At 47.6% G+C, this 16058-nt stretch overlaps 1 protein-coding gene across 2 annotated transcripts in view; it reads right to left on the bottom strand.

The window, feature by feature from the left end:
• SLC4A1 (solute carrier family 4 member 1 (Diego blood group)) overlaps positions 1–16058 on the bottom strand; it is a 154890-nt gene that overhangs the window by 58826 nt on the left and 80006 nt on the right. For both annotated transcript variants that reach the window (XM_078645185.1, XM_078645186.1), the window contains 2 exons: positions 11945–12021; positions 1008–1188 (listed from right to left, as the gene is read on the bottom strand). In XM_078645185.1, the coding sequence (XP_078501311.1) occupies positions 1008–1188; positions 11945–12021 (258 nt within the window). The remainder of the gene's footprint in view (positions 1–1007; positions 1189–11944; positions 12022–16058) is intronic.

Here is a 16058-nt window from a genome sequence, read left to right as displayed (position 1 = left end):
CATGTTCTCCATGCAGGTTGCATTACAGCCTGCGTGGAGAACATGCCCAGGCCCCCATTTCCTGGCTGAGCGCTAAGGCCAATCACCATGCTGCATTGCAGCGTTGTGATTAGCTGTGGGGAGCCTGGGAGCCCTCTTCCTGTTTCCACAGAAGAAGCCAGGAGGAGGACTGAGAGGACGGAGATGAGGCGGCCGGCCAGCTGGCCTGCCGGCAGGTAAGTGATTTTTTTTCTCTTTTTAACCCTCTTCTCCCCTCCCCGCCCCACTGCTACAGCTGCCACTGTTAGGTGAAATGGTTTCTCAGTAATGGCATTCCATGAAGTCATTTTTCTATTAAATCACATACGATCAATGCAGTACATACACTGAGCGCTCTCACTTGGTTCGCAAAAGAGCAAGAATTGACTTGAAAATTCTGCGTGCCGTGCAATGACATTCTGGAGCAAGAGCTCTAAATATAATCAGAAACTGGGGTCCCACCATCGTGCTGATGTTCTGATACACAGTGAAATAGAAAAACACAGAGAAAGAACGCTGATAACATATGAGGTGCTGCTTTATGTGAAGCGTGATCAAGTGCCCAACCAAAGGCTCTCATCACAGCCCCCATTTGCTTTCCAATTGTTACCTGCCCATCATATGAGCCAGAGCACAGATTGCTTCTAAAACTACCCTAAACCATCTCCATGCCCGCTCGCATCACACTCTTACTGTTCCTACTTGATGCCTCTAATCACATTGATTTTAATAGTTGACCGGTGTGGTTGATACACTTGAGGTACCCAGATCCAAGATCTTCTATATGGAAACTCACACAACATTCAATGTTCTGGCGATCCATTGCGTGGTCTGGAGTTTCCGCCTCTTCAATACTTTACTAATGTTTTAAGTAGAAAAGTATGGTCTATGAAATGTTTGGCCATGTTACTCTAAAAAACATACAGGCCTCTGCCTTGTCTCCTGCAATGGCTATGTTTATTTCTTGAATGAAGGGGATCCTGACCAACCTTTCGTGAACGCTCTGCGCAGCTCCAGGAGGCTCCTGTAGGTGAGATATGATATGTGTGGCTTTCCCCATTGCCTGACATCCTCTTCAAAGTCCTCCTCCATCTGCACCCAGTGCGCGGCCTCCATCCAGCGCATCTCCTTGTTGTGGTCCATCACCAGCTCTTGCAGCTCGGTGTAGGCCTAGAGGAGAGAGGGGATGAAGGACCAGAAGAAGCGAAGAAGCGAGAGGATGAAGGAAGAGAGTAGAAGGCACAGGATGGAAGAGAAAGAGAGGGAGCAAAGGGAAAGAAGGAGAGAGGACATAGGAAGAAAAGAACAAGGGATGGAAAGAGAGATGGAAAGAGAGACATAGAGGATGAGCAAGGCATGATACGAAGGGGTGGCAAAGGAAAAGAAAGTGGGGAAGCGAAGAAAGAGGAAAGAGGAAACAGAGAAATAAAGGGAGGGCAAATGAAGGCAGATAAGGAGACGGAGAATATAAGGCGATAATGTGAAAAGAACAAAGAAGAGGAGTCAAAGGCATCAAAAATGGTGGAAGATGGTGGCATGAGAGAGAAATGAAGGGGACAGTGAAAGCAGGTATGAGAGGAGACGGACATCAGATAAAAGAGAAGGAAAGAAGAAAAAGAAGCACGTGAGAAATATATAATACGTCAGGAACACAGTAAATAAGGAGTGAAGGATCCACGGAAGGAAAAAAACAAATTATTCAAACCAGGAAATGTCATAAAAGACGGAGAAAGGGAAAGAAAAGAAAAAATAAATTAAAGAAAAAACAAAAAGGCACAAAAGAAAGAGAAAGAAAATAAACAAAAAAATGGGAAAGAGAGTTTGAAAGCACAAAAAAATAAAATAACCACAGAGAAAGATAAGTAGTAGAAGGAACAACCGAGAAAATAGGTTTGACAGAAAAGGTGGGAGCGGTAAAAAAAGAAAGAAAAAATGAAAGAAAAAAGAAATGGATTAGGTGTCAACTTTTTGACATAGGGGCTGTCATATCCAGTCATCTCAAGCCGCTGTAATCTATTCTACATACATGTCATAATTTGTAAATAACCAGATTACGTGTAATGGTGTGATAATAGCATTGTCTGTTAATTGCTCTGATGCGATGGGTTTTCTGCCCCCTCGTACCGCCCTCATGGGCTAGGGGCTTATTTATAAAGCCACTTGTGCCGCCGGTGCGTCACTTTTAATAAGGGGAAAAAGTTACGTATTGGCGTCGCAAGGGGCTTGTAAATAAGCCCCCCAGTCTATAGGTTAGGACAGAGCACAGGGGCACGCGGTCCCGCCTGAGGAGAGCGCGCACGGCATCTGCCGGACACAGGCTCAGGGATGACAGGGGCTGGTCTGCTATCCGTGTTTATTATTCGCTTGCCAGGGCCCGGGGATTCATGGTGACCCAAGTCAGGTCACAGCCACGGTCACTGCAAACGAGACATCTTAACAGTGAAGCCAGCCCAGAGGTGAGGTCTCAGGCAAAATATCTGTCTCGCGAGGCTTGCCCGAACCCTGCCAAGTGTGGGAACCGTTTTTAGAGGTCGTGAACCAGGTGTCAGACCAATGAGGGACGCCATGTTTGACCACAAAGACATTCACGAGTGGAACCTATTTTGCTTCAGAGAGATTCCTTTGAAAGGGTTTCTAAGGGTAGGGTTAGCATATCTAGGAGTATTCAGACATTTTCAAGGTCAAATCTGAGCTTGGGGCCATTTCTAAAAGAGCAGGGCTCTTTACTCTTGAATCCGTTTATTCGACGTATTATTTGATAGTTACTGCTTGAAGCTTAGGCCTTATCAGCTAAGAACTCTATTCAACCTTGTCTGTGAACAAAAGTGTATTCTAGTTTCTCTTTAATATTACAAAAAAGTATTAACTGTCTCGGGTCCCTTATCATTTTTTTTTATTACATTCACAATAATTCCGGGTGTGGGACACTTTAGTTACACCAAAGGAACTTTATGGAGTTCATAAATTTGCACTTGATGAAGATACCAAAATATAAATTTTTTCCAGATGCACTTCTCGTGAAGTTATCCTGTGAGAAACAGATTAATAGGACATTCTTGTCGCAAAATGTCAATCTGTTGGGTTACTGCCCACTGAAGTTATATTTTATTTATTTTCCTGAAAAAGACATCTACAAAAAATTACTTTGAAAGTTTTGGACTTTTAAAAATCAATTTTTTCCTTGATGAGTATGTAAAAATGTCAAAGCCCTCCTTAGAGTTTATTGGCACCTTTTATTAGCACCACATCTCACATTCTCATAAGTGCCTTAAAGAGATTCCGTTCACAACGTGCGCTTTAAAGTAAATGCACATTTCCCAAAGTCATTATATTTGTGACCCTAAATCTCACTGTCCGTGTCCAAATCCCGTGCTAGGAGCAGTGAACAGTAGCCGCATGTAGTCCTTGGTATGAAAATTATACTAAAAACCCAAGAGGCCACTGTAAAGTGAGAACTGACCTTCCCTTCACTCTGGTGCACTTTGACCTGCCAGAAGATGTCTACTGTATCTACTGTAGATACTGATCCTCTGCTTTGGAGTGTGGCAATTACGAGTCTTGCAGGGCAGGTTCTAAAACGTCATCTTGTCCGCCCCGTAGGCATGGAACGCTGGCTGCTGATGTGCTCACAACAGAACCATTTGGCACTGCTCCTGGTGGTCTGTGACCCTTAGCACACCCCAAACTAAGTAATCATACTTGAGTTCCAGTATTTCTTGTTCAAACTCCAGCATCAATAACAGAGGAGGACAACATTCAAGCTGAAGAGCAATATTCACTGGACGATGGAAACTTCAGAGATCCAGTGGTCCGTACATGTTTCCAAATTCTTCTTTGTTTGGTGACCTATGATTTCTACATGATTGGAAATCTTGGTGGATTCTCTGCTCTTTTCTAACTCTTGCCGCTCCTCTGTCAGTTCCCACCCAACTCTCCATGCCTATCCCTCCCTTAACCTTGATTTCCCTCGCTCTGTGCAATGCCTGCTTCTTACTGCCGTGTTTCCACCCTCACTCAGATCCCCTTGAGGCTTATTTCATGGGCCCGTTGACCTTTTCTCCCTACTCAATCAGATCCTGTTTGAAAGTTTGTGCCTGGTCCGTCCTAATCTGTCTCAGTTTAATTGGATTGTGTTCGACTCCGTGTGCCTGCTGCTGTCTAATCCTTGTCTTAGGCCACCGAATCCTGTCTTACTTAAGCCGCCTGTCCCTCTCTTACGCTTACGCCTCCTCACTTGGATCCTGTCGGAGCGCTTGTCCCTTACTGTCTGCTGTCTGATGTTTCAGAACTCCTTTAGTCTCACCACAAGTTCCTTCCAAACGTTGGTCCATTCTGCATCAGATCTTCTGCTTGACTCCACTCCTTTCTAACCCTTGTCCTTCCTCCCTCCTCCTTCCTCCACTACGTACAGTACAAACCAAAGCCACTTTGTCTGGTTTCAACCTCACTCGAGAAGGGCTCGCTGGTGCCTGAAGTGGCCAATCTAAGCAGCACTTGAAGCGATGAATCAGAACGCCCCTCTTTTCCGTCTGACGGGTTTGGAGTGTTTAGGCTTCAAACATTCCCATGTTCACCTCTCCGCTGCACTGCCAGTACCTCTGAAGGCGTGATAAGTTTTCCACCATTATGCGCCTGGCTGCTGAATCAGAGAGCCCTCTGCTTCTCCATTCATAAACAGACCTGCCAGAACAAATCTTTCCAGCAGATCAACCAATTTACTGGTCATCACTCCAGCCACCTCCATCATGTGTCACCATCGCCCACTGGCCACTGGTTGATGGCTTTAATGAGTTTCTTTTACACTATCATTGACCCGGGCTTCTAAAGTACTTATTGCATACATGCATTGAAGCTAGAATTGAGTCCACCACCCCTCCTCAAAGAAGAACGACTCAAATGCCCCGAGAGGATCCCAGTGAGCGGATGATTTGTCTTTTTGTAAATCTTGAAGGTCTATGAAGAGCCTGTGGTGCTGAATCAACCGAGGAGGCATGTTCTATAGTGACTGTTTATAAGTAGTGAAGAGAGCACAGAAAATAAGGTCAATGAGTGCAGTTGCAAAAGACAGTGTCATGAGAACAAAGGGGGAAGGGGGTCTTTACAGAGTGGGCGATCACAACAGCGATGGGATCTCAAAGGACGGTGGGGAACAGGAGTAACTCTTTGTTTTATTGCGAAGGTTTTGAGTTTTCAAGTTGGAAGAAAGGTGGACAGCCTCCATGGGGGCAATACATTGTTCTACACCCTCCGATTAAATGAACACATAAAGCAAGTGTCACATGGCATAATATAAATATTTCTAGAGCACACATTCACCCTTGTTGCGGACAGATGACCGCAGCCGGGCAGTGACGTGGGGAGGGGGAGGGGCAGGGTGGGGGGTAGTAATGTATGGATTACGGACTTTAACAGGTAAGTAAACATAAAAATTAATAAAACGAATTTCGTTGCTTGCACTGCATCACCAAATGGGATGCAGTGCGCACAACGAGATTCGTTTTATTTATTTTGATGTTTACTTACCTGTTAAAGTCCATAATCCATACATTACTACCCCCCAACCTGCCCCAACCACGTCACCGCCCGGCCGGTGCGCTCACTACCGGCCGCGGATGGATTACCGTTGTTTATTTTTACCAAGCTCAATGACACCCATTTTATCAACCTTGTAAGGCTGTGAGGACCCATTAGGATTTGAATCTGTGACCATGAGGTCAAACGCAGATCCCTTTAGTAGAAGCATTAGTTCACTGATCCACTAGAAAACTGCAACCACACCCAGTCCTCCCATTTCCAACCTTTTGCAGTACTTTGAGCACATCACAGTCACCAACAGTTTGACGTTCAGGGTTCTCTGAGGCTGCAAAGACTCTGTTTTGACTGGTGTTACATCTTAGGCCATGTTGGGCTAAGAAGGTGCGCCCTGCTTCCTTCCCACTTTTCTTAAAACAAAAAAATCCTGCTGAATTCCTAGAAGCCCTAAAATACTGCCCTCCCAAGAAGATGCTCCAGAAACCAGGAACTGTTAGTATTTTACCTTGAATTAACCTCTACCTGTCAGGAAGTCTTTTAAATACTCTTTATTTTTTTTTAAACATGTTAACAGTGGATTAGGCAATCCCACATGACAAATCATTGGTAATGACGGATTAGAGATGTGTACACGCAGTGTGGTCTGAGGTATATGATGCTCAGGTGTTTGGTGGAACTGCTTTAGATAATGACTTCGCTCAACAGCTGGGCATTGTCTCAGGTGATCTGCTCGGAATAGAAGTGCCCATTTAAAAACTACGGGTGAATTGTGGGTAGGTGGGAAGAGGGTATATGGTGAAGGGGGGCGGACGTGGCAGGGTGTGATACTATCTATGTAGAGAGAGGCATTTGGTAGGGGAGCGCGTGGTGGGTCTTCGTGTATGCAGTGATTGCAGGCTGTGGGGTGCTAGGGGCCACGTAACAGAGCCTCTGGACTAGGTGGAAGGTAATCCCATGTAGGATGGTAGAGCTAGTGATTTCACAGGGGCAGATTGTCATTGCCGATAATCTAGAGGAATTGTAGCAGCAGGGTCGTCCATTTTGGGGAGATCGGTCACAGACTTATGGGTTGGACCTCTTCGTATCAAAGGGCACTTCTATCACCGAAGTATCCCATTTGAGCATCGCCCCTCTCCATGCCTCCACTGGATAGGCTGTGTCCGATGAATCGTGTCTGCACCAATGGTGTTTGTCCGGCCGCAGTTCAAGACAGAGCGGGGCCCCCTTCCATGAGCTGTTGCCAGGTTGAGGTGTGGCCGCTTGTTCCAAGAATATTGGATACAGTCAGTAAAATCCAGAAAAAATAAATAAAAGGATTACTGTTTTGATATCAAATATACATTTTTCTTTCTCTTTTGGAAGCAGCAATACCTTTAGGCCCTGATACTGTGTTCAAATGTCTTTTTAATCCTGCCAGTAGGAGCAAGTTATTAAAATGTGTTTTGTCCCTATTAGGCAGTTTTAACCCTCACTACCTCACTCGTTACATTTTGTCTTGTGCTGTGTCTTCACTACACCTTTACTCATCTCTGGAATTTAGGGGCATATTAGCAAGAACCTCGTTAAAATTATCGACGTTTTAGTGGCAGGAAACTGCTGCTAAAATGGCGATAATGGGCTTGCTAATATGCGTTATAGAATACCAATAGAAGCCCAGGTTAGATGTCCTGCACATCTAACCTGGGCTTCTATTGGTATTCTATAACGCATATTAGCAAACCCATTATCGCCGTTTTAGCTGGACAAGGGACTGTGCCAGCAGGTAAAAGGTCCTACTGTAGATCTAGGCACAGCAATAGTTGTTGTTAAAGAGTCTGGGGTCCAGGGGTTGGAGTTTGGTGGCAGGGTAACTTTGTGTGGTGGGAGAGCCATGGTTTCTGGCACTAGACCCGGTCCAGGCGTGGTCGGGTGCAGACAGGCTTGGCTTTGGCGCACCTTCAGCACGGCTGTTCTGCATCCGCCATTAAGTAGGTTCAGGGAAAGGGAGGGGCACTGGGTGACAGTGGGCAGGGTTGGCGGTAGAGAAAAATGGCGCAAAAACATTGGGAAAACGGTGGGGCAGAGGCGACAGAGAATAACAATCAGAGAAATAAGGTAACACGCAAACTAGAATTACAGAATTTAAATTAAACTAAACAATGGAGAGAAATTAGGAAACATTGGACTAAACAGTGGGAACAGCAGTACGAAACTGAACAGCGGGCAGTAAAACAAAATAATAGTGGGGAAACAGTGGGGAAACAGTACAATTTAAGCAAACATTAAACCAATAGACAAATTAACAATTTAAGCAACAGAAAACAAGCGCGTTAGAACAGCTTAATAGAAGCAGGGAAAGGAAGTGGCGTAGAAATTACGATCCGGACGAGAAAGCGAAATATAAAGAGTCACTATCAGTGTATAAAGATATGATTATGGAAGCAAAGAAAACATTCTTTTCAGAAAAAATCGACAAAGCTAAAAACTCAACTAGACAATTGTACGACATTACCAGAACACTATCTGGCAATGCACCAGATCTTACCCCGCCTGCCTCTCAATCCTTCTGTGATGAATTGGCTAAATTCTTTTACTCCAAAGTCAATGATATCTATCAGGCTTTTTCTTCAAACCCCCCAAACTCGCCCTCCCCTAAGCCTGTACAGGACAATGAATTTACGAGTTTTAAACCACTGACCATGGACCAAACTAAAAAAATAGTCTCTTCTATTAAGACTGGATCCATATTGGATCCGTGTCCATTCTCGGTTCTCCCACCAGTGATGAATACTCTCATCCCGACGATCACTTCAGTCTGTAACACCATTCTAGGCTCCGGAATCTTCCCCGATTCCTTAAAAAACACGATTGTGAAGCCTCTGTTGAAGAAAGCTAGCTTGGACAAGACCGACCCAAAGAACTATAGACCAATCGCAAGCCTACCTTTCTTAGCCAAAGTGGTCGAAAAGGCCATGAATCAACAGCTGGTTGAGTACATCGAGACACACCACCTACTGGATGACTCACAATTCGGCTTCCGAAGACACCATGGCACCGAAACCGCCTTAATCAAGGCTGCGGATGACATAAGAACCATCCGAGATCTCGTGGGACAGCTGTCCTGGTCATGCTGGATCTGTTGGCGGCTTTCGACACGGTCGACCACAACACTCTTATCGACCGTGTCGAAAAGATGGGCATCCACCAATCGGCGAGCAAATTGATTGCCTCATTCCTAGCCGACAGATCACAGGCAGTCACCATTGGCCCTTATCAATCTATCAATCTGTCATTACCATGTGGGGTTCCTCAAGGCTCATCCCTAAGTCCGACACTTTTTAACATCTATGTGTCGGACCTTGCCAATGTCATCAAGGCATATGGGATGAGCGTAACCTCCTATGCAGATGATACCCAGCTGGTTTTGGGTATTAAAGATAACGGACCAGAGGTGGCTGACCGATTTCGGCGCGGAATGCTCGCAATCAGCGAGTGGATGGCATCTAACCGTCTTAAGCTAAATTCCGATAAGACGGAAGTGCTAATTTTCGGACCCCTCAGACCAGACTGGTCATCAACTTGGTGGCCACCGGGAATGGGTGAGCCTCCGAAGCCAGCACTCAAGGTTAGGAACCTAGGAGTAACTTTCGATGTGGACTTAAATTTCATGGCACATGCAAATAAGGTAGCGGCAACAGTCCACCATAAATTAAGGCTGATTAGGAAAATTCTCCCATTTCTTCCAGTTACTGCTGCAAAAACACTAATCAGTTCATTAGTGTTAACTTCCCTTGACTACTGCAACGGGCTATTTTTAAATGCCCAAACCAGGATAATAAACAAGCTTCAGTCATTGCAGAATGCTGCTGCACGGCTCCTCTCAGGAACACCTAAATTTTCCTCAGTATCTGACACCCTTAAAAACTATCATTGGCTAACGATCCGCAACCGAATAAAATTTAAATCTTTATGCATAGTTTACAAAGCATTACATGACCAGGCTCCCCAATTTTTTAAGGCAAAGCTGACACCCTATAAACCAACCAGACTGCTTCGATCAACCACTCTGAACCATCTAGTGGTCCCTCGATCCAAGACAGTATCTTGGGGAGACCGTCGCTTCCTGGTTGCGGCTTCAAAGCTTTGGAATTCCTTGCCACTCTGCATCAAGACCTCTCCTTCACTTATGCAATTTCGAAAACTATTAAAAACCTGGTTATTTGATCAGTAGTCCAATACAGCCTGCTATGAGCGATGAGGGAATTAATGGAATCATAGCGCCGAGATGCCCACGGGTATTCGCTGCGCTCAATAAATTACAAAAATAAATAAATAAATAAATAGAAGCAGCATGAGGGAGCAGGCCCGAAGCACCTGCACCGTCGGATTTCCTTGTTTAGCTGTGTGGATTGATTTCAAGCCTGTACCCGTGACATTTCAGATTGCCAAAGTCTCCTAACTGTGTCACAGTTGGTGTTTATACTTCCTCCCTTATGTCTGTGTTCCACATCCCATATCTCAAGCCACCATGTCATGTTCTGTGTCCTCCTCCTGTGCCATGCCCGCCACCAAGAGCGAAGAATGCCTTGCTCGCCATCTCAGGCTCTTCTTTATCCCCTGCTTCTTCCTCCCATGCCATCTCTTTTTGCTGATCTCCAGTACCTGTGCCTGCGGTCTCTCAGCTGCCCGGCCCAGGGCTGCAGTCACCTGGGCGTACTGCCAGCTCCCACCCAGGCCTCCCGCATCCATCCCTGGTGTCTCTCAGTTTCCATGCCCCTGACCCTCTACCACCCCCCCCCCCCTTTGTCTCTTCTCTCTTAACCTCTTCTACCCCTCCCATCTCTTCTCCAATGACCTCCCGCCCATGCCGTCTCGCGGTTGGCATGGCCCGGACTCCTCATCCCTGGGGCCTCCATCCATCTCTCCTGATGGACCTCCCTCGTCCACCCCTGGTACGTCCCAGCTGCCCCACCGGACCCTCAGTAACTGGGCCTCCCTCCATCTCTGCTCCTGCACCCTCCTGTGCCCACCCCACCCTGGGTCCATCTAAGCTGCCCTGCTCGAACCCTCGATCCCCTGCCGCCCTCCATCTCTGCTCCTGCACCCTCCTGTGCCCACTTCTGGTGCCTCTCAGCTGCCCTACCTGGAACCTCCATCTCCTCTCCTATGTCCTCCCATGCCCACCCCGGGTACATCCCGGCTCTCCCGCAGGACCCTCAGTAACTGGGCCTCCCTCCATCTCTTCTCCTGTACCCTCCTGTGCCCACCCCTGGTGGATCTAAGCTGCCCTGCTCGAACCCTCGATCCCCTGCCTCCCTCCATCTCTGCCCCTGTGCCCTCCTGTGCCCACCCCTGGTGCATCTAAGCTGCCCTGCCTGGAACCTCCCTCCCCTGAACCTTCTTCCATCTCCTCCTCCTTCCATCGCCTATCCTACGTCCTCACATACCCACTCCCTGGCGTCTCCCAGTTGCCCTGCGGGACCTTCCAACCCCTGGGCCTCCATCCATCTCAACTCCTATGTCTTCCTGTGCCCACTCCTGGTGCCTCTAGGCTGCCCTGCGGGACCCTCCACCCCCTGGGCCTCCTTCCATCTCCACTCCTATGTCCTCCTGTGCCCACTCCTGGTGCCTCTAGGCTGACCTGCTCGAACCCTCCCTCGCTCCCCTGGGCCTCCATCCATCTCCGCTCCTATGCCCTCACATGCCCTCTCCCTGGCGTCTCCCAGTTGCCCTGCGGGACCTTCCAACCCCTGGGCCTCCATCCATCTCAACTCCTATGTCTTCCTGTGCCCACTCCTGGTGCCTCTAGGCTGCCCTGCGGGACCCTCCACCCCCTGGGCCTCCTTCCATCTCCACTCCTATGTCCTCCTGTGCCCACTCCTGGTGCCTCTAGGCTGCCCTGCTCGAACCCTCCCTCGCTCCCCTGGGCCTCCATCCATCTCCGCTCCTATGCCCTCACATGCCCTCTCCCTGGGGTCTCCCAGTTGCCCTGCGGGACCCTCCACCCCCTGGGCCTCCTTCCATCTCCACTCCTATGTCCTCCTGTGCCCACTCCTGGTGCCTCTAGGCTGCCCTGCTCGAACCCTCCCTCGCTCCCCTGGGCCTCCATCCAACTCCGCTCCTTTGCCCTCACATGCCCTCTCCCTGGGGTCTCCCAGTTGCCCTGCGGGACCCTCCACCCCCTGGGCCTCCTTCCATCTCCACTCCTATGTCCTCCTGTGCCCACTCCTGGTGCCTCTAGGCTGCCCTGCTCGAACCCTCCCTCGCTCCCCTGGGCCTCCATCCAACTCCGCTCCTTTGCCCTCACATGCCCTCTCCCTGGGGTCTCCCAGTTGCCCCGCCGGACCCTCCCTCCCCTGGCCCTCCTCACTTCGGTTTGCCTCCCCACCCGTGGGCGCGGTGCCCTCAGCCTCACCTGGGGAGCTGTCCTTGGCGCTGGCGGGGAGCCAGGCCCGTGGATGGTCGCCAAGACCTGCGGATCCGAGGAGATGCCTGGGAATGACAAAAAACACATATAAATCTTCTCGGTCGGCGGCATGGTGGTCTAAGATCAGTACACCTCTCCTGGCGCGTGACACTGCTGAGCTGCTGCTGGCACTGGCGCGAGGAGAGCTTTATAGGAGACACTTAGCCGGGAAATGTGATCACTGCAACCACGCTCTCAAAACCTAATTGATATAATTGCTGTTTTGAATTGTTGTATTTATTTGCAATTTGTATAGCGCACAATTTGCAGTTAGTGGGGCCTGGCTGCAGCCTGGGAGTGACTGTCCGGCCACTTCTGACGCGGTCTGTGGAGGTGTGTGGTCTGTGGAGTGAACCCACAGGTGAATGAATGAGCGTTAAAACAGGGGGAGTTTGAGGGTTCCAAGCCACTTACGACGCGTTCTTAATATGCCTGTGACTGACTTGTAGACAAAAAAAAAAAAAACAAGTGCACGGAGGCACTGGTGGAAGTGGAGAAGCTCACCGGGTAGTTGTATGTGTGGCTGTCTGACGTGTATTAATAATTTCATTTTAAGGTGTTTTGTTGTAAGACAGTGTGCGATGTATTGTTGTCAGCATTTGCATGCTGTATGTTTTTAAAAAAAACACTTTATTGAGTTTTGATACAAAAGGTAACATCTACTTAACCATACAAAATATTTCTGGGGCATACCGGTCAAATGACACTAGTGACAGTATCAGACTATTGTCCATTGTTTCTGGGTGGGAGGCAATCGTACATTCTATTATGCATAAACATGACCCCATTTCACAGATAGTGACCACCCTCTATCCGCCTGATACCTACTTCGATGGCGTTTCTCCAGGGACCCCAGATGTTCTCAGACTGACTCTAGGGCAACCTTGAGCCTGATGTACCATTTTGTCTGCCCTCATGCACCATTCTAGGTTAGAATCCCAGGCATGTCTTGCCCCCAGTTTCTCATCACAACTCGTATGCGTAATAAAAAAAAAAAAAAATATATATATATATATATATATATATATATATATATATATATATATATATATATATATATATATATATATATATATATATATATATATATATATATATATATATATATATATATATATATATATATATATACAAGTTGTGCATGTGATCTCATGACGTTAATAGCGACACTGCTGGGCAATCCCTGGTGCGCCCATCCGAGCTCAATAGCTTTTACAAATGCCTTCACAATTCCGAATTCAGGTTTGAAAACTGAAGTATTGCAAAACAAACTATGAAGTAGTCCAGACAGCAGAGCGGAGCAGCTCGGGAGGCATCGAGAAGGAACGAATTGTAAATAAATAAGTTTACATATAACCGTAAATAAATTGGAAAGTACGACCACATTGGAATCTGTCACTGTCTGAAAGTTTACTGGAAAACGGTAGTTTTTCTAAAGTAGAGCAATAAATAACTATGGATAAATGTAGACGGAATGTAACATAAAAAAAATACCATAAAAGGGGAATATTTAATTGTAAAGCAAATTGCATTACTGACTACACACAAATGTCAGAGACACTGTAACATAAGCCACAGTATAAAGAGAGATGCGCCTTTCTGACCTGACGTACCCTCAGGCGCTTTATGAAGACACAGATAAGGCACTTTCTGATAACTCCTTCCTTCACGCAGCTTACAACTGCTCACAGATGTGGGTCATTCTATTCAAACAGTCGTTAAACCCATTTTACAGGTGTAAGGTAACGATGCCAATATCAGAGGGTAAACAGAAGGAAATGGGTATACACGAATGTGTGGTACAAATGGACTGGCACAGCGGTCACAGCACAGGCACTGTTTCCAAAACAGGCTTCCAGGAGCTGACTGTTCGCTCCCCTTCGAGTGAATTGTTGGCTAAACACAGGGTTGGGGTCATACATTCACACTGCGCCCCAGACTGGCTCTTCCGAGAAGTGTGTGCTGGGAGGGCGAGGGAGAGAGAGCTCCTTCTTACATTAGTTCGTTCATAAAACTTTACCTTGGCCCTTGGTGGTAGAAACCATATTAGAACATTGGAATGTTGGGAGCTCCATTGAAAACAATGGAGTGCTCTGGGCTTATAATGGCTGGTATAAGCCTGGAGATTCAACATTCCAATGTTTCTTCAGGGAGCCTGAGGGGATTCCAATCCCCTCATGCTCCCATAAGGCTTTTTTTTTCTTGTTAGAACATTCTGCCCTCTAGTGGTAGAATGTTCTAATAGCCTTATAGCACTTCGTAGTCGGGCTATACTGGCTATTAAAGTCCCTCTCCCTTGTAAAATGCCCTCGCCTTCGGCTCGGGGCCTTTAACGCTGGAGAGGACCTTTAATAGCCGGTATAGCCCTCTACGGCGGGCTTGATAACAAAATACAGATGGTCTATGACTCCTTTGGCCCGCACAAACTTACGGCCAAGGAGGATAGAGAGAGTGGGGGTCGGTCCCCAGTCCCCTTGAGGAAATTTCTACCAATTCAGTTAGATGAGGCAAGGCTAGAGATTACCCGGTGTAAGTCCGGCTCCCCTGAGGACCCATGCCCACCCAAATTGTGGGTTCCTTTAGCGGACGCTATCGCACCTATGCTCCAACATATCTGGAACACATCCATAGATACTGGGGAATTTCCGGAGAGTTGGAAGCATGCGACGCTCCTGCCACTGAAGAAGAAGCCAAATGGGGATGCGGAGGATTTAACTAACCTCCGTCCTATCTCTCTGCTGGCAGCCCCCGGGAAAATGCTGGAAAAACTAATTCAACGCCAGCTGAATGCTCATGTCGAATCTAATAATATTCTTCATGAGACTCAGTCCGGGTTCAGACCCGGCTTCAGTACGGAGACGGCGCTGATTGAGGTGGCTGATTCTTTGAGGTGGTCGTTAGATGCAGGAGACTCGGCTATGCTGATGCTCCTGGATCTCTCGGCCGCGTTTGATACGGTGGATCATGTTAGGATGGTCCAACATTTGGCAGAGATTGGCCTGCAAGATCAGGCACTTGGCTGGATGCAGTCCTATCTGTCAAATCGCACGCAGAGAGTCACTCTAGGTACTTGCACTTCAGAGCGTAAGCCTTTGAGATGTGGGGTCCCGCAAGGATCTGCCCTAAGCCCCCTTTTGTTTAATGTCTATCTTGCCCCTCTTTTTTCCCTCATTGCCAACTGGGGAGTCACTGCAATATCCTATGCTGATGACACCCAGTTGGTTTTCCCCTACTCAGAGGTTTCAGAAGCGGCATTTGCAAACTTTAAGGGGTGCCTTCAGGATGTGGCATCCTGGATGAATACTAATAAGCTGAAACTGAATCCGGGAAAAACGGAAGTGATCTTCTTTGGTAAAGGCAGTCACCCTCCAGCTGAGCTATGGTGGCCGATTGAGATGGGTACCCCACCCCCACCCTCCCAGTGGGTAAAAAATTTGGGGGTCAGGTGGGATGAAAATCTCTCTTTTTTGCCCCAGATCCATCAGGTTACAGGATGTTGCCTGAGCAAAATGAGGAACCTTCGCCCAGTCCTGAAACTCTTGCCTGAGCCTTGCCGGAAGATTGTCACCATCACATCGAGGCTGGATTATGCTAACGGTCTGTACGGCGGTCTTCCAAAATACTTGGTCCAAAGGCTGCAGACGGTGCAAAATGCGGCAGCTAGGCTGCTTAAGCATATTCCTTTTAAAGAGCATACTTCCCCCCATCTTCGAGCCCTGCATTGGCTCCCGATAGCCAGTAGAATAAAATTTAAAATTCTTACTCTGGCCCACAGGTCCCTCTATGGTACCTGCCCTAACTATTTGAGAGCCCGGCTGCCCAGATATACACAGACTCGCTCCCTTCGCTCAAATGATCAGGTGCTATTGAGTGTGCCACGAGTTAAAAGGGCCAGATTAGGAGGCCGGACCTTTTCAGCCAACGTGGCTCGGCTATGGAACTCCCTACCTCCTGAATTGCGAAAGGCCCAATCAGAAACAAGCTTCAGGAGACAGCTTAAGTCGTGGCTGTTCTCGGTGCCTCTCTAAGCTGCAGACCCTCAGTTGGTTTTTTTCTTGTTATG

Source organism: Lissotriton helveticus, chromosome 5_1 (genome assembly GCF_964261635.1).
Source record: "Lissotriton helveticus chromosome 5_1, aLisHel1.1, whole genome shotgun sequence".
In the NCBI taxonomy this organism is placed as follows: domain Eukaryota; kingdom Metazoa; phylum Chordata; class Amphibia; order Caudata; family Salamandridae; genus Lissotriton; species Lissotriton helveticus.
This window is presented reverse-complemented; position numbering and strand designations above follow the sequence as displayed.